Source organism: Drosophila sechellia, chromosome X, assembly GCF_004382195.2.
Source record: "Drosophila sechellia strain sech25 chromosome X, ASM438219v1, whole genome shotgun sequence".
Lineage (NCBI taxonomy): Eukaryota > Metazoa > Arthropoda > Insecta > Diptera > Drosophilidae > Drosophila > Drosophila sechellia.
In genome coordinates, this window is record NC_045954.1 from 15,455,379 (window position 1) to 15,478,638 (window position 23,260).

At 44.8% G+C, this 23,260-nt stretch overlaps 1 protein-coding gene across 2 annotated transcripts; it reads left to right on the forward strand.

The window, feature by feature from the left end:
* Nucleotides 1–51: 51 nt before the first annotated feature.
* Nucleotides 52–23,192, forward strand: LOC6620497 (trichohyalin). Of its 2 annotated transcripts, none has more exons than XM_032726156.1 (7): nucleotides 52–550; nucleotides 616–708; nucleotides 16,043–18,918; nucleotides 19,599–19,762; nucleotides 19,826–20,029; nucleotides 22,145–22,420; nucleotides 22,482–23,192. In XM_032726156.1, the coding sequence occupies exons 1-7, from the start codon at nucleotides 317–319 to the stop codon at nucleotides 22,838–22,840; spliced, it is 4,206 nt and encodes a 1,401-aa protein (XP_032582047.1). In that variant the 5' UTR covers nucleotides 52–316; the 3' UTR covers nucleotides 22,841–23,192. The 2 variants fall into 2 exon arrangements, with proteins under 2 accessions (XP_032582047.1, XP_032582048.1); XM_032726157.1 differs by having other exon boundaries at nucleotides 16,046–18,918.
* Nucleotides 23,193–23,260: the final 68 nt, after the last annotated feature.

The following is a 23,260-nucleotide window of genomic DNA, read 5'->3' on the forward strand; positions in this document are numbered from 1 at the left end:
ATCGATACCATATCACAAACTAATAATAAAAATAATAATAAATAACAGAAATAATACTACTAGAACACAAACAAAAGCAGACAAAGCTTACACATTCTTTATCAAAACAAATAGCCAAATTGGTTTTAATTAGTGGAACGAAGCAAACAGAACCGCTTGAGTTTGTGCCACTGCCACGCAAAAAAAAGTATCGTTTCCCAAAAACTAAGCCAACTTCATCAAAAAATTAGCAAACAGGTAGCCAAAATTGGAGTGATCCCGGCAAGAAGAGCCACGCCCCCCATCCGCCCACGCTGCCCATAAGAGAGCAGCGAAGATGTCGTGGCTGAACAGCAGTCTCAGCCAGCTGAAGGGCCAACTAACCAATCTGGCGCAGGAAGTTCTGGCCGAAACGGCAGGACCCGGCGACTTGGAGTATGAGGGACATCGAGCAGGAGGTGCTGGCGCCCAAGACACCGAGCAGCAGGCCAAGACAGCCCTGGAACTGCTAGCCGAGACCCAGGAGCAAAAGGAGCAGCTGGACAAGCGGTGCGAGGAGAAGGATCGTGAGGTAAAGTCAACTCACAGCCACTTTTGCGGCTTCATCACTAATGGCCACCCAATTGCCACTTTCAGATAGCCGCACTGCGCCGAGAATTGGCCAAAAGTAAGCAGAAACAAGAATCCAAGCTGGCAGCCAGCACATCAGCTACGCGGGAACCGCATTTGGTAAGTGACGTTTGATCCGAGGGACCTGCAGCTGGCCCCCATGTGGCCATGCCACATCCGGTGCCCACTCCGTCTTCCAGGAAACATTGCACTCCGGCGTGGAGTGGTGTTTAACCGGGTTTATCTTTCAGATAAGCGATAAGCTCAGCTCTCGGGCTCTCTGTTTTGCTTTTGGCCACATATCCCTGAATTAATATTTAAACTGCGATAAGCTAGGAGTCGGCACTACCCTAGTTTTATCTGCACTTCTCGCGTTTACCTGATGGCACATTGTATGCTCCACACGGAGAGAAAACTGGTTGCAGTGGCATATGGTTGTTTTCCTTGGCACGATTACAAATCGCTGGAAATCACCGATTTCTGTTTTCCCAACAAGTAGAGAGGGGTTATAAGTAAGCCAAGTTCTTGATTGCAAAGAATTTGCTAATAGTAAAGCAGGGTATATAATATTTAATTTAAGCGTGTTGTTGATTCTGATTCTTCATTTGACATCCATTAACCTTTTTCCCCGTGCAACTTCTATTTGATTTGACATTCGATGGTGTTTGGTGCCTGCTATTTGCCTGGCTGTCATAAATCCCTGGTCTCCTTTTCGATCACCCCATATGCCTGTTGGCCTTATCTGGACGTGCGGCTAACCCTATCGCTCCATAGCCCTCCATTCGCCAACTGCTTGTTCAATTTACCGAATTATTTCTGATTAGGCAAGTTACTGCAGCGCAACCCCAAGTGCCTGATATTCCCGCTGAAAATGCATGGTTTCAGGGTTGCTTTTGTATCCATTTGGTTTAATCACTGGGGGGCTGGAGATCTATCTAGAGCACAACTGTACCTGAGATTCCATAGTCACCTTAAATATACACAAAAAGGGCTTTCCACATTGTAGATCTAGTTTTAAAATGCTAAATGTCGTGCATATAGAAATACAGGAGACTATAACGTAAGATATCCTATTTTTCTAAAAGATTGAATTACTCTTTGGCAATTTTATAAGAATCGTAGATACTTTATTCAATTCTTTAAATAATGAACATTGTATTATTATTTAAAGTTCAAATCGATCGCATTTTAAGTAGGTAAATAATCAGAAATCCTAAAGACTTTACAATATGGATTTTACTTTCAAACTGCCCGCTTTTTGAAATTTAAAGTTCTTTATACAAAATATATAGTTGTCATTGTTACTCATGTTTTATATTTGTTTCCGATTAGCTAATCGAATGTGTAAAAATGAGTTCCTATCAAATATACGAAGCATAAATTATGAGGGAAAATTGCATCATTTAGCAGGAGTATTCAGAGATAAACCATATATACTCATTCCTTATCGGAACTGGTGAAATCTGAACAGTAAGCGGTTGGAAAATCAATACGGATATCTGATACATATAGACATATATTTCTTTCAAGTGAGCGATTTTGAGCTATTCTTTTAATATAATGTCGATATATGTACATATATATATAGTCTGCTAATTCAAATCTATATCTTCTTTAGTCTAAAATGACTTGAAGGGCTTAAACTTTCATCATTCGATTTCTATATTTGTGGGTATATGTTTTCCCAGATTTTTCCTTCTGGGCTATCTCGCATGTACTATCTATGGCTATCTTTTGGATCGATAGTTGGGTCACCATATTGTTTTGCATAATTGCGCCAGGCGACCGGCGATAAGTGTGCCCTCGTCCCCATTCCCATTTCCATTTCCATCCACATCCCTCATGGCCCACCTCCACCTCCACCTCCACATCCACTGCCACTACAAACTCCTCCTCCTCCTCCTCCTCCTCCTCCTTTGTGGATATGGCAATCTGCTCCTGCCAACCATTATCATCCCCATTAGGCGGGCATTTGGGACATCTGCATGCTCGGGTTATCTTATCCGGGCCAAGCTGGCCAGGATCGAGGGGGTTGGTTGGCTGGATTGCCTGGATCCGGGGGCCTATAAAAGCCCGGTTCACCTGCTGGCTGGCATTCATTCGGTTCCGTGTGATCGATTCACGTAGGCCCGCATAAAGTGTTAATTTCTACTCAGTTTCTTTCTCATTCGGTGTGCACAGTTTTCGCCTGAAAAACTACAGAAAAGAAAAACGCAACGACACAAACGCGATTTGCATTTGAAAATCGTGTGAAATTTTCATCCAAAAAGAAGGTCAATTTTTCTTAACATTTTTTTTTTGTTTGTTCTTTGCATTCATTTTTTATTGCCGGAAGTCTCGCGACGACTGCATTTTTATTTTTTTTTCGTGTGCTCTGGTGTGTACTTTTGCGGTATTTATTTTGGGTGAGTTGAAAATTACGTAGATAGTGTGTAGTTTTTCGTGTTCATTCCCATATGCAACAGGCAAATTAGTCTAATTGTCAAATTTATAGGCGCAATGATTTGGTGACTTTCGGTCAGGAATTAAAACTCAAAAACCCTCGACACGCAGCTGGCGTTGATAATAAGCTACAAAAATTGGGCTAAATGGGAAATTAGGGGGGATATTTCAATAAAAGTCCATTGTTCGAAAGACAGCTTAGGTAGGCAAATATGTTTGTCAAAATATTTGGGTTTCTGTATTCTATTGTATAAATATATTCGTTTATTAGAAGTTTTACCTGCTACTGTACCTAACTAATGGTAAAGTGAGTTATATAATGTCTGGCGATGTTTATTATGAAATAATCATTGCTGATCATTAATAATTTAGCTCGATTTTGTTTATAAATGGATAGCTTTGTTTGTAATCTATCATCCGATATCTCAGCTTCAGCCGAAACTTGACCAATAGATGGCGCCACTCAATGGCGCGACATTTTTGTGAAATCGAACGCTTAAGTTTTGAATTCCGTGCGCCCATTGGGATTGTTTATGTATTCAGTTGTCTATGTTTATAACATTTTCCTAACTCAGTTTTCTGTATTTTCGTATGTGTATCGAATGTTGCGCTCGATGTGCATAATAATCGTAATTACCGTACATATCATAGAACTCCTGTGCTGATGGCGTTCATTTTGCACAGATTTCATTAGAGCGGAAATGCTGATTGGCCGCTTGGTTGGCTCACCCGCTTGGGTCAGTGGGTGGCTGGTGGTGGAGGGAGGGCTGTTCAGGTGGTCCGCTGGCCAGTTGCCCATTTTTTCTATATTATTTTTGATTTTGGACACGTCAACCGTCAAGAGCCGGAGCGAAACCGAAACCGAATCGAGTTCCATTTGATAAACGCGGTTTGTTACGCTCGGCCAAACTGTGTCAAATGTGTCCCAGCTGCACTTGTTACTACCTCAGTTTACCTGGATGTCCCCTCGCCGCCATCCCCATCATCACATTCGACCATCTACCCAATAATCGGGCGACTGTGGGAGTTATTTCCCCATTGGCCACGGATCGCGAGTGCTCCGTGTCCGATATGTCATCATTCTAAACGTTTTCATTCCCAGTTCCAAGTTCCCTGTACCCAGTTCCCAACCCCCCTTGCCCTTGGAGCCCCTTTAAATTCGAAATGGCATGTTTTGCATTGGGGGCTAGAATCATCTAATTGGAGGAGCTGTGCAGCTTCCTGATGGCTAATGAGTTACTTGCATCGCTAAAAACGGGGAATAATTCCAGATAAAATGGATACGATTGCCTTGCAATTGATTTAAATGATTACTCTTTAGTTTATACTCATGTTTTAATGGCATAAATGCTATAGATTACCTCTATGTGTCACGCCAGTGATCCACATATTATTTAGAGCCCAACGAGGCACAATTGCTGGAATATGGCATGATTCCGATTGGGATTCGAGTCGAAAATGACGCCTAAAGATCATAAGTATATATCCCAAAATAATGTTCGATAGCCAAATCAAGACTGTTTCAATGCGTATATTTTATGCATTTTATCCTTTTCCATTTGTGGTTCCTTTTGTTTTCAAAAACATAATTACACCTATTAAAATCGAACTTAGGGTAACTTCTTGTCCGTAGAAATCCACTGAAGTTTGTCATAATGCAATCATCCAATGTTGTTGCATTCGAGCACGAATGAGAATGACATTTATTTTATTTTTTTTATTTCGGTTTTTGTCTCAACGGAGTGCATTTTTGTGCAGTTGCTGTCGTCGCCCAGCCACCCACCAAACCACACATCAAACCACCGACCACCGACCACCACCCACCGAACTACCGACTCCAGTTGCTAGCAACTGACCCACGGCCAGTGGGATGTCAAACGTTGCATGTCGCTAAGTGCAGTTGCAGTTGCAGTTTAAGTTGCTGCTGCTGCGTTGTTGTTGCTTTTGTCGTTTGCTGTCAGTGGAGACCTGCAATTATTTAATAACATTTGTTGTTGCTGATGACTGACATTGTTCGGCTGCCCGTGGGTTCCTATAAACAATCAGCGAAGCGAGCGGCCAATTTTCACTAACTGCCACCAACAACTTCAAAAACTTCAACGGCAAAACGTGGAAAATGGAAAATGAGCTAGAAAATGAGGCGGTCTTTTAAGCACCGCAACTGAAAATGCTCTCACTCTCTCTGTCGAAAACTTGGCTATAAATTGCAAAGTAATTGTGTAATTTTGCATATTCAATTAGCCAGAAAAAAGGAGCAAACAGCCTGATTAAAAAAAAAACAGTCTGTACGAAACTATCACGTTATCTTGCAGGGGAAGTACCTTCTGAAAGAGTATAATAATACGAACAATGCGGGGGTCTGGTACGCAACAAAAATCTTGGTCCAAATCAATTTGCTGCCTGTGAATGGGGACTTTAGTTTCAGCCTCCAACTCATTCTCGTTCTCAGTCACTTCCACTTCCACATCGAAATCCACAGCCACATCCACAGGCACATCCACAGCCACATCCACATCCACATCCACATATCCACAAACCACATCCATTTCCGTTTCCATTTAGCTTCGCGTGCTTCTAACGAGCCGAGTCAGTTTTTGAGGCCTAAACGTCGCTGTCGAGGGGGGTTGCTACTGCTGCTGCTGCTGCTGCTATTGCTATTCATTTTCCAGAGTTGCCATGGCCAGCAGTGAGTTGCTCAATTGGCGTCGCGTTTAACCTTCGCACGTAATTGCATGTGTTTGGAGCCACCGTCTGAGATCGCAGTCATCAGATGCACATGCAGAACTGTGGCACTGAGCGCAGGGTTGCTCTTTGAAGGGGATCGTAGGGCTGATGGAAAATAAATTCCCTGGCAGGGTTGCCATCACCATGTATGAAGCCTACTAAACCATTTCAACTGTGCTATTTGTCATAGGGAATGCACCTTAAATGAAATTTGAATATACATATTGATTGTAGCTTTTACGATCTTTGACCTATATATCTTAATACTCAAACAACCAAATCCCCCTATTTCCTGACCCACGCCTACGCCCCGAAGCTCGTTTATCGAAATTGGTCAAAATGCATTTGTCACGCAAGCTGCTCGCTCGCAAATCGCCATGTTCTGGCAGATTTGTGGCATTCTTTTGGCTGATTTATATCGAGGATTGACGGATTGCCAACGGCCTTCAATTGGAGCCCCCCCCCCACTCGCCTTGTCGGTCTGCTGTTTCTTTGGCTCTATTCACATAACCTTCCTCTGGGACACGTTGACAAAACGCTGCCGACTCTTAATTGACTGTTGGCTGGTGGCTCTAGGTCAGGTGTATATGGCTCCGTTTACCCCCACCACCATCCCCCTTTAAGCAATTACGCAGCACCAGCCACCCACACCTGCCCCCGTGCCACGAAACAGCGGCCATTTGAAGCCGCAGTGAAAAATCTGGCTGAGTGGCGAACAAATGCTAATAAGCATTAAATTATGAAAAGATTTTTCGTTTGCAGGCCAGTCGGGCCGTAAATGACGAAATTTAAGCATCCATATATTTATGGCCCAGAGTTTTTGCACTGGAAAACTACTGTGGCAAACGAAGAAGGGGGTCGGTGTTCGCGGGTCGCGGAAATGTGGGCAAGTGGCAAAAATGGATGGGGGCTGCGTTTCGGCGATTTTTATTGGCAAGTCGCGCAGTTGCATAAACACCGACGAGCGGCGACGACGCCAAAATGGAAATATGTTCACCTGTACGCCAAGGCAGAAGCCACAAAATGCAGCAACAACGAAGTGTATAAATTTCAAACCACGAAACTAAAAACTGCTAACTAAAAAACAACAAGCGGACAAGCCGGTAAGCAATAAAAAAAAAAAAAAACAAAACCGAAAGAAAATTAAAATAACTAACAAAAAAGTAGAAACGAGAAGGAAACAACTAAAAACTAGAACGCCCATAAAATAGCCGAACAAATTGAGCGAACGAACGCAGCGATTTTCCCGCCACTCGTGGCATTTTCCAATTAGCCATTTTCCATTTTCACAAGCCAACTTTTCCAACAGGCCCCAAAAATATACAACTCCAGTTGAAAGGCTTTCGCTTATCACTAGTTTGTCTTGCAAATCCCATTTACTGTAATGAAATGTATTACGATTTTAGTACATATTAACTAATTGCACCTACTATTAATCTTACTTCTTACGAATGCTTGATTTTCCCAACATTTTGCATAATTTATAGACTTTAACTAAGCATGTATCCCACTTTGAATTTAGGTTCCAATTTATTTATTTAAACACGTTCAGTGTAATTTTCCAACTATGATAAGCATTAGTTTTCCTAAAAAAAAAAACCCACTGTGTTTGCTCTAGCTTAAATGGAAATGGGATTTGTTTGCGTACAAGAAAAGTCATTTTCCCCGACTTCCTATTTGCCTTTTCACTTAGTTATCGTTGAAAGGCATCTTGTTTGGCTCAAAACGAGAACAATTGCAGCAATAAAAGCAAGTTGTATATGTTTTTTAAATGAAAAATCTAAAATTCAAAAAAGGATTGAGAGTGCAGCCCGTGAATAATTCGTATCTATATCTGTACAGTATCTAATGGGGAAGTAAAAAGTATATATGAGATATATTCTATAGGGCAGATTTAGGTAAATTTAAATCTTTAAGTTAGCTTCCAACTAATCTGGAAGACGATCTCTTCTTGAACTCCAGTCGCTGGCAACTGTATCTGTATCTTCAGTCTCAACTCCATCTGCAACTGAAGCCCGTGCACGTGTATATGTACCATATATATTCGCGTCTATGGTCGAGGTGTGCATCTTTGCATCTTAAATGGAACGGTAACGAACTGAACTGCCTGTGCGACCGAATTGAAGCGCGTTATTTGAATTTGATTTCTTGTCTTGTCTGAATTTTAACAGCAACGTGTTAAATGAATGCCAACACACAAGAAACAGCCGGCGGCGGTTCGGTCTTCATCTTCATCTCCATCTCTATCTATCTCTATCTCTATCTCTATGTCCATTTCCATTTCGAACGTATCCGTTGTCGTTGCCAGGTAACTAGTATCTACCCATCCGGAGATACTCGCACCTAGCAGATCGCCGATCTCTAAGTGCTATGTATGTCTGTGCCATGCTCTGTCCATTTACCTCGTTCTTAAGCATCGTCGATACCAATACCGCTCCCGCTCCCGCTCCCGCTCCCGCTCCCGATCCGATTCGATCCGATCCGAGCTGCTCCAGATCGAGTTGGATGGTCGACGTCAGAGCCTCGTGCTTTCGTCATCGATCCGTCTATGAATCGCATCCGTATCCGCCAGTCGCCATCCGCATCTGGGTCTCCAGCCGTATCTTTCTCTATTCCTGCTTCGGTGACCGCTTTCTTAAAGTTATGCACGTACCGCCTTTGTGTGCTGGTACCGTGTTTTCCACATATTGATCGAACGTGTGCAAATAAAATACAATTTAAATATTTATTATCTTTGCAGTTCGTTAGCATCTTGTATCTGCTTAAGGCAGCGGTGTAGTTGGAACCACTCTTCTTCGGGGTACTTAACCTAGTTAATTCTACTGGGTTTTGCTTCAGAATCGAGGCATTCATGGTGTTTTTCCAAAACTAGTGATCTTTAAATAGTAACTTCTATAACCCTGCATTGGTGAACCTCTTCTTTATATGGTATATTATCAATATAACTAGCTGTATGAAGTTACAAGGACATTCCCAAAACCCCCCCTTTAGTTACGCCTCTGTCTTGGCTTCGTTTGTGTGGCCTCAATATGGAGTACTCTCTATTATTTCCGGCACAGAAATGGGCGTTTCTTCCACTGAAGAAAGCAAGCGATCCGAAGATGAAACCGAAATGGTAGCGAGAAAGAATTTATTATACAATCGATTTAAACAATTGGCGCCACAAAGACGGTGACTTTTGTCTGGGTGGGGCAAGGGGGAGTGAGGTGGAGTGTGGTTGGGTTACTGCAAGGGTTGGGGGTACTGTACTTAACGCATGTTAACGCCACTGTTAACTTGCACGCCCGATTGATATGGACGTGGAACAAGGAAGCTAAGTACAAGGGTTCCCCCTTTCAACAATTCGCTCTGCACTCGCAACCGAACGAAATGCATTTGAAAAGCGTGCAGATGTCTGTGTGTGCGTGCGTGTGTGTTTGTGTGTGTGTATCTGTGTGCTGGTGTTGCGCATTGTTGTGCTGACTGTTGTTACAGTTGCTTTTTTTCCCTCCCATTGCTGATAAAAGAAATACCCCCAAAACTAATTAACGCCTGCAACGTGTTTGCTGCCAGTATATAATGGCATATACCTACATTTTGTACATATATATTACCAAGCATTGATAGTGTGCCACCCCCTGCCCCCTGCCCCCTGCCCCGCTCCCCACTCCCTCTTCCTGCCTCTATGGGCTTGGGGTCTAGACGATTGTGTGTGTATTCCTACCTTCATGGGTTGACTGTATTTTTATCTGCTAATTAAACACAGACGCTCGATTGCGCCAGTAACAAATACAACAGAAACAGTGAAAACAGCAACTGAAACAGAAACAGAAACAGAAACAGAAACCGAAACCGAACAGAAACACCAGTAACAACAGCCCGCTTAAAGTCAACGACGTGGCCATATGGAACCACTAGAACCCCATAAACCATATACCATATAATAACATATATCATGTAAATACCCATATATCATATACTACATATATGATATAACCGAAAATACACTCTGAATTGCTGCGGGGCAGCCTGGAATTGTGCTTGCACAGCCAAAAGATGAAACTACATGCGTCCAGGTGTCGTCTTTCTCCATCGAATCACTTGGGAAAGCAAGGAAACTCGACTGGTCTATCTGGATGGCACGTAATGCCTATGTAGCCAGCTTTTTGTCGCATCCTGCCGTCCCTTTCTAGCCAAACCTTTTTTCAACAACGATATCGGGCTTATTTGTTTTCTTTTAACAACTTGCTATCTCTATCTCTGGGCTCTCCCGAAAGGAACTCAAATGAGGGGAGTCTTAGGAGAGCTCAGCAAATACAGTGTGGGGTCTTAAGCTAGGATATATATATATATTCAATTGCAGTTAGGGATGCAAATTATCCACTTTATTATGAAATTTTGGTTCGGGTTCAAAGCTTTCTCTTCATTCAAAACAATGCACGTTAGAATTCGATTTTGGGAATAGAGGTTTCGAGATTGCGGTTTTCAAAGATCGTCATAGAGTTGTCGTACTGTAGGTGTATTTTAGCCGGCGGTGCAGCGTCGGCAGAAGTGGCAGGAGGGGCGGCAGGACGGCTTGGGGGCGGGGCGGCAGAGGCGGTACAGACGACTTAGGCGATCGGAGAGCGGCCAGCAGAGAGCATACATCACTGAGCGCCGAGAACAAACAAAATGAGCAAAATAAGCAAATAAAGCCGTATCCAGCGGTACAACAACAAAAGCGACAACTACACCATCGCACACACACATAAGCAATTCTTTAAACAACACAAAAGGAAAAAAAAAATGAAAGAAAATAAATAAAAACAACAACAAACGTCGCTTAATTTCAAGTTAAATAGCCGACGCGCATTATTTGAGTTTTGAAATGGAGAGCAAGTCGAAGTTGCTGGCTACGTGTGCATATCGCCATACATATGTACATATGTACATACATACATATATCCGAATCCATGTACGAATGCCCATGTACCCACATCCATCCCACCGCCGAGTGAGGTTATGCACGGCTGTCATGATAAATGTCTTACCATTTTATCCATTAACCCCGTCGCTGATATCTCCCCACCCAGCGCGGTCTTTATCTATGGGTTTATACCTTTCACATGAATCAGAGTTATGAATCATGGATGGGTCGGGTTCATCAACTCAATGGCTATGTCCTTTAAACTGTCTTTAAACTAGCATCCTAACTCACCAAACTCATCAAAGTTTTGCTTTCAGCACACGCTTTTAAAGTATATCTAGTGGGATCAGTATGGTCACAGTTGCTAAGCAATAAAAATATGTATAATTCAAACGCAAAAACGCCAATCATACTTATGATGATGTGAAACTCTAACATGACGTGCTGGAATTCTATAAAGAGAGTAACTGTGTAGTAGGTATGCTTTTGATATGCTGGCAATATGTTTTTGATGGGTCTCAGATAAGAAAATTGATATTAAAGCTTAATGATAATAATTCCTTATATTATATTATATAGATTAGTGTAGCTTTGACCTTAGAGAATCCTTTTAAACAATCCTTTATCGTACTGTAATATCAAAATATAACCAAATGTAGTTAGGTACTAGAACTTCAAACGGTTTTAATATTTCCCACTTAACCTGAGTTCGTTTCAAAGATATGATGATCCTTATTCGCGCCATCAATCGTCTCTTTCGCTCGCTCTTTACCCACCGATGGCGGTGCTTCGTGCCGAGCTTCGTGTGCTCGGCTCGGCGACTTCGGCTTCGGCTTCGTGTGCGGCTTCGGCTGCAGTTCCGTCGCATGCGATCGCCGGTCGCTATTTCCACCGGCGCACTGCACGCAGCAATCACTCGTCGATCGCTCGCTCAGCGGATCGGACGTACCGGTATTATCGCTCCTCCGTTGTCCGTCGGTCGCAGTCGCTGCTCGCGTCGGTGCGGCGTTGCCACCCCCTCGAAACCGATAAAACATTATAAAGTTTGAAACACATATATCCTAAACAGAACAATACGTTTAACTAATTTTTTTTTTGTATCCCTGCCTTATAATTGTAATCAAGTGAAAAGTTGCATTACATTTGACTCTTGTTCTTTCCTCATTTTTTTTTCCGAACAAAACTTATTATTTTTTTGATTTGTTTTTGCTTGTGATGAACGGAACGGAAAAGCCGAATGGAAACATATTAAATACAAAATATTGAAAAGAACGGGAAATAATTTGAAGGCAGAATTTACTGCCCAGCCTGGCAAATCGAAATTGAAAATCGCCGCTCAGCTGACGAGTAAAAAACTGTAAGTTGTTGCTAAATGTAATTGTTGCCGTCAGTTAATAATGCCCATTAACTTAGCCGGCTGGTTCAGGGGGTCAGGGTGGGGGGCCAGAAAGAGACGGGGCTAGTCGCAGAGTGACTTGGCTTAAACTTGAGCTAAGTTGAGTTATTCCTCGCTTTTTTTTCGTTTAAGCCCGCCTTGACTTTCGACTTTTGTCGCGTCTTGACATCTCCTCTTATTAACTATGTAATTTTCTCTTGGTTTTTATTGCACTGCATACACTAAATTATTGTGTTTATTATTACTCATTTGCCCGAACTCAAATTGCGAAAACATGGCGAAAAATAAAGTGTTCTAAAGTGTGAAATGTAGAGTGTCATTTAAATACGGAATTATTGTGTGCAAGTCTATTCTATTCCACTACTAAAACGTCTAAATTCCCATTGAAACAGCTCAGTTTAGATCGAATTTTTTCTTCAGTGAAGAATTTGTAAATCTGTCAAACAATTTTCCCGACTTCCCCGCGAATGATAAGTCTGTAGTGTAGATTTGGTTATAAATCTTCTGGGCTAAAACATCATAAATCCTGAAATCACTTTAGATTGTGTCATCACGAGAAGAGCACGTTTTAATAGAGTCATCACTACAGTCTGGCCAAAATGCCGCCAGACAACCGACTTCGAATTGGAACGGAATGGGGATTGGAATTCCGGAGATAAGCACATTTGAAACTTTCCACGGGTTTCCGTATCAAGGTGGAGCACGGAGAACCAGCCTAATTGAGTTAGTTCTTATCGTCATTGTTTCGGCCATTTAATAATTTGTCACTTTCTATTATGTTGCTATCGGGCAGTCTCGATGGAGATTTCATTTCTCTATCAGCTCATCAAAATGCCAGTTATTATATATTGCTAAGTAACTTTATTAACATTAATTTGCCCTGTAACCTAATACTCGTAGTCCATTGTTCAGTGCCCCTTTGGCAGTCGCCTTTATGGGCACATAGCGAAGAACTTAGGTCAGCATTGTTTCCAGTGATTTGTGGGACCCTCGGAAATGTCCGATTTGCTGACATCGAATTCTCGGTATCGCCAGTGTTTGAATTTCGCTGCAAAATGACGAGAACCGAACACCAGAAACCGAAATCCACAAGTCCACAAATGGACCAAAACTGGAGCCCATTCTGATAAGCTCCGATTCGAATTCCGAATCCCAACGGCTCGGATTGCGGTATCCTAGACGAAATCAGGAGTTGAAGTACTGCGTGAAATCGGATCGGATCGGAACGTATCGCATTCAATCGAGTCGAAGGGCCGCTCCCTCGGGGCGAATGAAGCACGCAGACCATTCCCGGCAATCGGCTAATGTTTATTTATAAACAAAGTTCGAAATACCAGTGCCTGGAGAAAGGGGTGAACTGCGGATATCTTGGTGCCATGGCACCGATAAGATAAGGAATCTCTGGGCTCTGGAGGCAGACGTCCGCGGCGTGGCATGACTAAAGCGAAAGCGATTCAAATTAATATTGATCGAGCAATGCTCCGCATATTTTTGTTTATACTTCCCGGTAATTGCACACTCTATTTGCACAAATACACTATCTTCGGCAAACCTGACTCGCTTATTTGACTGGCATAGAGTCTTTTTCGTGGGAAGTTAGTGTATGCGATAAGTATCAAGTTCAATTTCAAGAGGAATCGAGTTCTTGACTATATTTACATGTTTATCGAAGTGATGGAATAGCATGTAGTCACTATTCACTGTAACTGGGTTGTTGAAAAATAATGGTTTACTTCCTGGAAGCTCAATTTCAAGAGAACTTTCACTATAAATACTGTAATCATACGCTTATCGAAGGGATTGGGTGCTTTTTAAATATTCATTTAGCTCTGAATAGCACTCAACTATAAACACAAGCTTAGATTTGCGCTATCAAATTTCAGCTGTATTTATTTTATGGCCGCCGTGACACATATGTGTGCTATTTATTCTCTTTGGGAAATATCAAATGCGAAACTATTTCTTGCGAACTTCCGGTTGCTAGGCGAACTATTGTAAACCGCTCCCTTCGAGAAACTCCAAGAAACCCCAAGAAACCCCGAGAAGCGCCAAAAACCTGTTGCTTAACCCCTGTGAAAACAGCACCAGTTTATCTTATCGCGTCGGGAATTTTCGGTGGGTTCGCTCTCGCTTTTTATGGCTACTCAGTGCGTTTGTCTCTGCCCATATATCTTGCTATATGACCAGCCCATATAGGCGTCCAGATTATACATATATCATATCATATCACATCGTATCGTATCACATCATATCATATGTGGCACGGCTCGAATCGATGATCGATTGCCTTGCGGATCGTCGAGATCGGTGGCACAAATGGTGCCTTCCAGGTCGCGGAGCGTGAATAATATTTCCAATATTTGTTAACAAAACACAAGTGTTATTTCACACCCAAACTACATGGCAGCCATGTTCTCCGTTCTCCATTCTCCATTCTCCATTCTCCATTCTCGGTTCTCAGTTCTCGATTCTCCGCAGGCTGTTCATGTTGATAACCCAGTTTGCACAAGTGTCTTTTCGGCGTTTCGATACCCTACCAGGCCGAGAGGGTATAATTACACACCCATGAAGTGGAAACGGGAAAGCGGAATGCCGGCCGAGCAAACAAACGCAGTGCAGACCGACGTCGGATCGGCGGCTATATATACATATGTATTTCCCGTCCGGTCCGACTGCTTCGAGATCCGAGTGTGGGAATGGTATTTCTGGCGGTTTCCTCCCAGGATTTGTTTACTCCCTCGTGTTATTTGAATGAAAGTACATACGCATGGGTATTATCGTTTTGGCATCAAACTGTTTAATCAGCATTATCCAAATTGAGATAAAGAGAGAAGCGCTGATATTTAAGGATGGTTATTAGCTTATATATGGTAATACCAAGCTAGTTTATACAATACCTGCTGATTTTGAAGTAATTTTTTCGTATCTCTGTTTATCTGAGCTCTCATTAGTACCAGTTATATTGGCTATCATTAGCGAAACCGTATTCCAAATCACAAAACCTATTCAAATGCCTGGCAAAGGCGAACCTTTGTGATTCATCGCCGTAAAGGCAGAGATGTGTGCATAGACACATGCATGTCGTTTGAGGTAATTTTAATTAGCTTGCCATATTTTTTCAAATATTTATTTCGTGGCCCGTTTCCCGTTGCTCGTCGTTGTTAATTTTATTTAACCCATTTTTTTTTTACGACCACAGCCATTTTGTTGGCGCCCGCTAAGCGGTCTCGTCATGGGTTTTATGGGGATTTCGTTGCTGGGACCTTATCGCTAGGGTCGCCGGCGTCGCAGTCGCCAGCGGCAGCGGCAGAGGCAGCGGCAGCGGCAGCGGCAGAGGGCAGCCATCTTTGCTCAACTCATCCATAAACTCATTAACGCGCGCATGTCTCACGCGTTGCCTTCTCTTTTCCGCCGGCGGTACTTGCACCTGTTGTCCCACCCGTACCCACCTCCACCATCTCCAGCACCTCCTCCTGCCCCTTACCCACCTGCCATTAGCGTCTGCCAATTGACCTGGTTTGCTAATGAGTCGAAAGGGGTGGGGTAGGGGCGTTGGGTGGACTCGGGTGGCCAAGTGGGCGACGCATGCGCAACAGGTGCCAGAAGATTGCGATTGGCGGCTAGGATATAATGAGCTCTGAGCTCTGCAAATCGCCAGCCAGCCAATCGAAAATCATCTGCGGATCTATTTGTGGATTTTGAATAAGATATTATATCTTACAAATACTTTAATTTACATAACTAAGAGTTAAGAAAAAAGTACAGTTGAAACGGCTGACACGTTTTGAAAACAGCATCCTAAACTTGTAAGTCTTTCAGTAGATTTATGAATACCCTTTTCGTAGCTAGTTAACTAACTATGAATATAGCAAGTAACACAATGACCATTTGTTTATAAATATCTATTAAGGTAGGCAGCAGTAGACCCTTCAACAATGCACCTCATTTAGTTGGCGCCCTAACTAATATTTGTGTTTTCACACTTCTATCTTTTTCCGCCATAACAGCAGAATGAGGAGCCCAATGTGGAGGACAGCTGGTGCTGGGAGCCCGATGGAGGCGACGAGAAGGGAGCCACAAGCGCCGGATCGGGCGATTCGGCGGGCAGAGACCAGGAGTCCGGACTCGTGGACATCGCACTGGGCAACAACGATGTGGTGCGGCTAAATAATCGCATCGCGGAGCTGGAGCAGCTCAACGAACAGCTGAATGCCTCGCTGGAGGAGCTGGACTCGCAGCATGAGCTGGCCATGCGGGATGTGCTGGAGCACAAGACGCAGCTGGCGGAACAGGTGGCGAGTCTCAAGCAATTGCAGTCGGATCGCCTGGTGGAGCACGAATTGTCCAATGCTAGGCAGCAAAAGCAGTTGGACGAACTGCTGCAGACGTCCTCAGCCGCCAAGGAGCAGCAGGAGGAGCTGCAGCGGAAGGTGGAGCAACAGGAGGCTGAGCTGGTCGAGATGCGAGAGCTGCTGGACAAACGGCGCCAGGATACTTCCGAGCTCATCGAACGCGTACGCGTGGCGGAAACGGAGCGCGAACGGCTGCTCAAGGATCTGGAGGAGTCTCGGCAAGCCAAGGAGAAGAAGACCTCGGAGTCGTCATCGAACAGCTCCTCCACCGGCAAGCACAGCGAAGATGAGTTCATAGTGGTGCGCCAGGCGGATGCCACGGGCTCTGGCTCCGCTTCCGGCTCAGATCGCGATCCAGATGCCGACGTCACTTCGCCGCCCTCGAAGGAGAAGCTGCGCGATCGCCTCGTCTCTCTAGAATCACAAATCGCTGAGCTGACCCTCACCAATACCCAGCTGGAGGATACTCAGCTGGAGAAGCAGCTCTGCATCAATATGCTGAGTGAACAGCTCGAAGAATTGGAAAAGCGCTTGCGCCTCAGCGAGGCGGAAAAGGAGCAGCTTCAGCTAAACTTGGAGCTTCGCCTGCAGCAACTGACCGTGCAGGACAAGGAGCTGCAACTCCACGCGGAGGCTGAGCAGGAGGGTCACGCCCAGAAACTGGAGGAGCAGCTGGGCGATTTGCGCGAGGATAACCAACGTCTGCGCCAGGAGCTGAACAGCAGCTTAGCAGAGGCCAAGTTCCGACAGGCCATTGACGAGGAGAAGCAGAAGATTACGGATCTGGACGATGCGGACTCGGAGTACGGCACCTTCGAGCTGGACAAGCTGCGTGCTCTGCTTCAAGCCGATATGGAGGATCGTTTGGCCAGCTCGTTTCCCCAGCAGAAGCTGGAGCGAGCCTGGAACGCACTGAAGGATCGCTGGCACCGCCTTGACCTGGTGGAGCAGCGATTGGTGGACGTACAGAACCAACAGCTGATCAGCGAGCACGAGAAGAAGACCCTCGAGGCGGACATCTCGCAGTATATCCTCCAGTGTGATGAGCTAATGAAGAACAATGAGCTGCTGCTCAACGAACTGGACAAATACAAGCGCAACAAGCTGGAAACCATTGAGGAGCATCACGAGGAGACGATTGTGCAGCTGGAGGCCCAGTTGGAGGAAGCCAGACAGAAATTGGAGGCTTCTCTGTCTAGTCAACAGCAGATGGAAGCCCATCTGATATCCAGTCCAGAAAAAACTGCCCTGGATAGCGAGCTTCTGGCCAAAATGGAGCAAAAGGAGCAGGAACACTTCCAATTGCAGGAGCAGTTGGCCTTCGCCAAAACGGAACTAGAAAATAGAAACAAACTGCTGGAAAGGAATGGGGAACAGCTGACTAAACAGCAGCAGCAAAATCAGGCAGATCAAAAGAAATTGGAAGAACTTTCACAACTGCGGGAAACATTGCAACGCAGGGATGAGGACCTAAAGCAGCTGGAGGAGCAATTAAGCTCCGTTAGGCAGGATCTAGATGAGAAGTCCATTCAGATGAAGATCAATCAGGATCAGCACAAGCTCCAGTTGGCCAATCTCCAAAATCAGTTGCAAGCCGATCAGGAGAAGCTAAGAGAACTGCTCCAGCTGCAGGACAAACTGGAGCAGCAAAAGGAGCTCATGGAAGTGGACCAGAATCAACAGATTACCATAATCAAGAAGGAGCTGACCGAGACGACCAGTCAACTGAGTGAGTGCCAGGAGAGGCTAACCGTCAAGGAAGCCCAGCTGGCGGAAATCCAACAGCAGTTGCAAGAAGTTAACGAGGAAAGAACAAGGTTGCAGGAGCAACTCCTGACCAAGGAGCAGGAATCTGGCTTGGACTCCGAGCAGGCAAAACGGCTTAAGGAGCTAGAGGATCAGCTGCTGGCCAAGGAACAGCAACTCCAGCTAAACCAAGCTGAACTGGAAAAACTAAAAGAGACACTTCGAGTTAACGAAGAGCAGCTCCTTGCCAAGGAGGAGCAGCTTCGTGCCAAGGAATCGCAACTGCAGTCTCTGGAATCACAATTGCAGGGCCAGCTAGTTGCCGATGAGAGCCAGCAACTCCAGCAGACCATCGATGGCTTGGGACAGGAGAAGAACGAGCTGATCAAGGTACTGCAGCAAAAGCACCAGGAGAACACCCAGTACTATGCGGAAATCCAGCGACTGCAACCCTTCGAGCAGCAGGTGAAGGAACTGGTCAAGGAGCGCGAGAAGCTGCAGGATCAGGTCGGGTTCCTCAAGGAGAAGTCCGACATACTCACCACGAATCTGCTGACGGAACAGACCAACCAGCGGCTCCTGCAGCAACAGCAGGCGGAGTCCCAGGAGCAGCAGGCCAGCGCGTTGCGGGATCTGGAGCGTTTGCGGGCCCATCTCCTGGAGATCGAGGAGCTGCACACGCAGGAAACTGTCGAGCTGCAGCGCGATCTGGAGGAGTCGCGCTCCCGTCAAGCGATCCTCGAGCAGCAGGTGTCCAAATCCAGCACGGCGTACACATCAGCCAGGTAGGGAAACAGACCAGAACAACTTACGGCTGGGGGTCACCTTGGTTGCCATTGGCTGATATATTCGTCACACCGGCGATAAGCGATCGAAGCTGGCTAATTGCATTCGCCACATGTTCCCACACGATTCCAATTCCAATGACAATTGCCATTCCACCCACTCCATCCCGCCGCCGGCGGAATCGGACCATGCAAATTGCCATCCATATTTCCGCATGCCTGGCAGCTCGTCTTATCGCCAGCTGGCAAATCGACTTCGAGCTAGTTTGGATATCGTCACTGGGTGCTCTTGCTTAAGAGTCCTTTCCTGGTCTACTGGCACCAATATTGCTATTTTAGGTTGGAAAAGCGTGATTCTGACGAAGCGAATCCAGTATCAATCAATTTCATTGCGAAATATTCCATACACCTTGTGGTGTTTAGATTTTAAAAACTAGATTACTTGCTGCTGGGTGTTATTAAATTAATTAGCTAAAGTCATTCAAAATATAATAGAATTGGGCTTGGGAATAGTGTTGATTGCTAGATTGTGGATGTGAAAGTAAGCCATGCACTTATATAGTTATTAAGTTACTTGCGAAAATGCAAAAACCTAGAGCACCAAGGCAATTTGAAATTACAATGAGCCTTTCTTCGTAGTTCCATCGTCACTTAGTTACTCTTTTAATTATCCCCCTCAGCATCCGTGCGAATCAGCAGGCGGAGACGCTCCAGGCGCAGCACGCCCTGCTCCAGCAGCAGCGTGATGAGCTATTGGCCAAACTGGGCCAGTACGAGGATCGGGAGCTGAAGCAGCAGGCGGCGCTGACCAATCTTCAGTGTGCCCTCGAGCAGTTCCAAAATGGTAAGAGCACGCAGTCCATTTACAGCATAGCCCTATGATGACTAATCCGGGCTGTCATTTCAGATAAGGATCACGACATCGAAATGGCCACGCAGAGGATTCGCCGCGAGATGCAGGCCCAATTGGATCGGCAGGGTCAGCTCCAGCTGGAGATGAGCGCGCTGCAGCAGCAGCTGGCGGAGGCCAATCAGGGACTGCGAGCTGCCGCCCGACTCTCGGATCAACTGGAGGCTGGACAGCAGACGATCGCCGTGCTGCGGGATGAAGGTGAGTGCCAGCGGAGCTGGTGAGCTGGTGGTTGTGGCGCTATGGGGAGCCAACCAACCAAACTGTGTGCTTACCCATCCCGCGATTTACTTGACTAACCCAAAAACCTGTTGGAGCACCTCCGGGATTCCCGGCATGTTTCTAACCCACGGTGTTGCACCCCGATCGAAACTATACACACGTAACTACATGTTCCCACTAAATCTCGCATAAAACTGGGAAAATGCTTAGAATATTGAATTAACTTTGGGAGCGAGAGAGAGAGAAAGTATGCCAGTGTGTTTGCTAACGGAAAGTAATAATAGTATTTAATGTTGGGATTGCAAAAAAAAAAAAAAAACAGAGAAAAGTGTCACCTCACACGATTCTCAAAGGTAAATATCAGCTGGTAATTCTGGGAGCTAAGCCTAAATATGAAACACTCGGAATTTCAGTTGGTATCGACTTTTTTGAATTGCATTTGATCACCATAAGCGCAACAAACCGAAACCAAACACCACAAAAAAAAGAGAAAAAACAATCGACATTAATTTGAAAATAAAAAAAACAAAAACACATAGAAAACTACCACAGAAATACAAAAAAAGAAGGCAAATCAATGTAGATCGCACCTGCGGCACGTGGCAAATGAAAATCCGTATTGGCTGTTAGCTGCTCACCTCACCACAGGTAAACCCAACTAACTTGTCCGCTTTTGCGTCCGTCACAAGTGTCTCCGCCGAAATGGAAGTACTCACCATTTGATAACCCATCAATGTTGCACCACCAAAACCGAAAGTACACTGAAAACAATCCTTTGATGTTGTAAACCAATTAGCTAGTACTTTGTGTAGCCCTAAGTTCGAGTATCTGTGATTTGTATCCTTGGATCTTCATGTTGTTTTAATGTTGTGCTAAACACACTTGAAGTGTGCCAGAAAAATACAAAGATAATTAAGTAATAGTAACTATATGTTTGATAATATATTTAGTATTTTGTATTTATTCGAACACATTGCATTTTTGAAACCGCACTTGAAAGTAGAGTATTGAAAGCTTTAACCCTTTGCTGAACCACACACTCAATTACTGAAACCCCATATTTGTTGTTGATCGCCGCTTACTTTGAATGTATCTTTGGCACTTATTGTTTTATCCATTTTGATTATTATAATTTAATATTGCTTGTGTACAAGCTAATAAGTATGAGCGTTTTTGCACACAAGACACACCCAGGGACCAGAAACTCTGTACTCTATAAACCGTATAAACCGTAAACCGTACCATCCGTTATCCGTAATTCGTAACCCGTAATCCGTACCAAAAGTAAAAAAAAAAAAACAAAGAAAAAACGAAAACCAGTACCAATTGTATCTGCAGCATTGAATAATCTCAATTTGTAAATGTGAGCGGTTTGAGCCATTTGACGCACTCACTTTGCAATTGGAGATTGCTCGAGACTGCGGCATATGCCACATTATTATGTACACACCTTATGTATAGCCTATATATATATCTACCGCCTTTATCTACTCTGCATGTCTGCATAATGCATATATATAAATAATGATTTATATATACATCATATATGTATCTATCCCTATGCCTCTAAATATCGTTTGGATATGCTGTCTGATCTGTTTCCGTTGTCGTATGCCCTTGTTCTCTCTCCTTTTTTTTGGTTTTATTATTTTCATTTTTGTTTTCCCTTAAATTTGCATTTGAGCGAACCAAATAATTGACCAAACCCAGCCAGCTGAGAGCAGAATCAATCACAACCACTGACCAGTAGATTCCCGTCGAGCCATCGGAGCAAAGCAATCCGATTGGGCCATAGGGAAACATTGCCGCGACGCACTGAAGGATCGTCTGTACGATGGAGCAGCGTCTGTACGGTTGAGTATTACATCAGGTACTGGTGTGCCTGAAATCCAACAACCAGTACTTGTGTCATACTACGCCGTGCACGGATCGCACTAACCGCATGACCAACAAACCAACGCGCGCGCTTCACCCACACGGATGTGCCTCCCTCCGAGTTCCACTCACATGCCCATGCCTCTAATTCAACGCCCATTCAACTTCCAATTCCGGTTACTAATCCTGCACAATCTTTGCTCCTTTTCTCACGCCCAGTGGAGAGCCTGAAGGAGGCGAATGGCCAGCTGGAGCAGCGGCTCAGCAGCAGCGAGAGCAGCCAGACGGACAAGATTGACAAGAGCCTGATCAAGAGCCTGCTCATCGGCTATGTGGTCAGTGGACATGCGGGGGATAAGCAGCAGGTGCTGCGCATGATCTCCTCTGTGCTGGACTTCAATGCCCAGGAGGCGGACAAGGTGGGACTCAATAAGCAGCAAAGCAGCTGGCTGGGCGCCATTCTCGGTGGCGGTCCCACCACAGCGTCGGGAGCAGGTAAGCTACCATTTCGATGCATACCCCAGGTCCGTATCTGATATCCGTATCTAACCAACAGGATCTTCGCGTGGCAATGAGAATCTGGTGCAAGCCTTCGTTCAATTCCTGGAGCAGGAGTCGCAGCCGCAGGCGCAATCGCGACCCACGCTGCTCAGCATGACGGGTCAGATGGATGGGGCCACATCCGCCAGTGGCACCACCACCACCGCCACCTCCACATCCGCCACCTCAGGCCATCTTCCGCAGGCGGCACCATTTTCGCCGGCGCCAACAGCAGCAAGTACGCAGGATCCGGCGGCTCCTCGCACACCGCCCGTGGGTGGTGGCTCACCACAGCTGCTGGCCATGGGCTCTAACGAATTTGCGCCCACACGCAACTCCAGCTCGATATTGAAGGACATCCTCAGCGACTCCTGATTGTTGTAGAATAGTCGCCTCTTTATGTTTGTCGCGTGTTTTTTTATTGGTTAATTTTAGCATATTTTAAAACCGAATTGTGCAATTGTCGCCCGTATTCCGCAAACATATGTCCCGCATATATATATATATATATATATTTAATTATGTATATCTCCAAAACTGTACAATGTCTGTATGTGTATATGTGCAACACTAGCAACTTGTAAATATGTAATATGCAACTTGAACATGTCGAGGGCAGCAGAAGAAAAGTAGAACCCAATGGTTTTGGCCCGTTTTGCTTGCCTGTGACACGCCTTCACAGCGGCCTTTCTAATGAGTAGCCGCCAAATAATAAAAAATAATTAAATAACTAAATAACTAGTATTTGTACTTTTCACTTGGATTGCGAGCCGTTCTTCCCGGCCAAGAAATGAA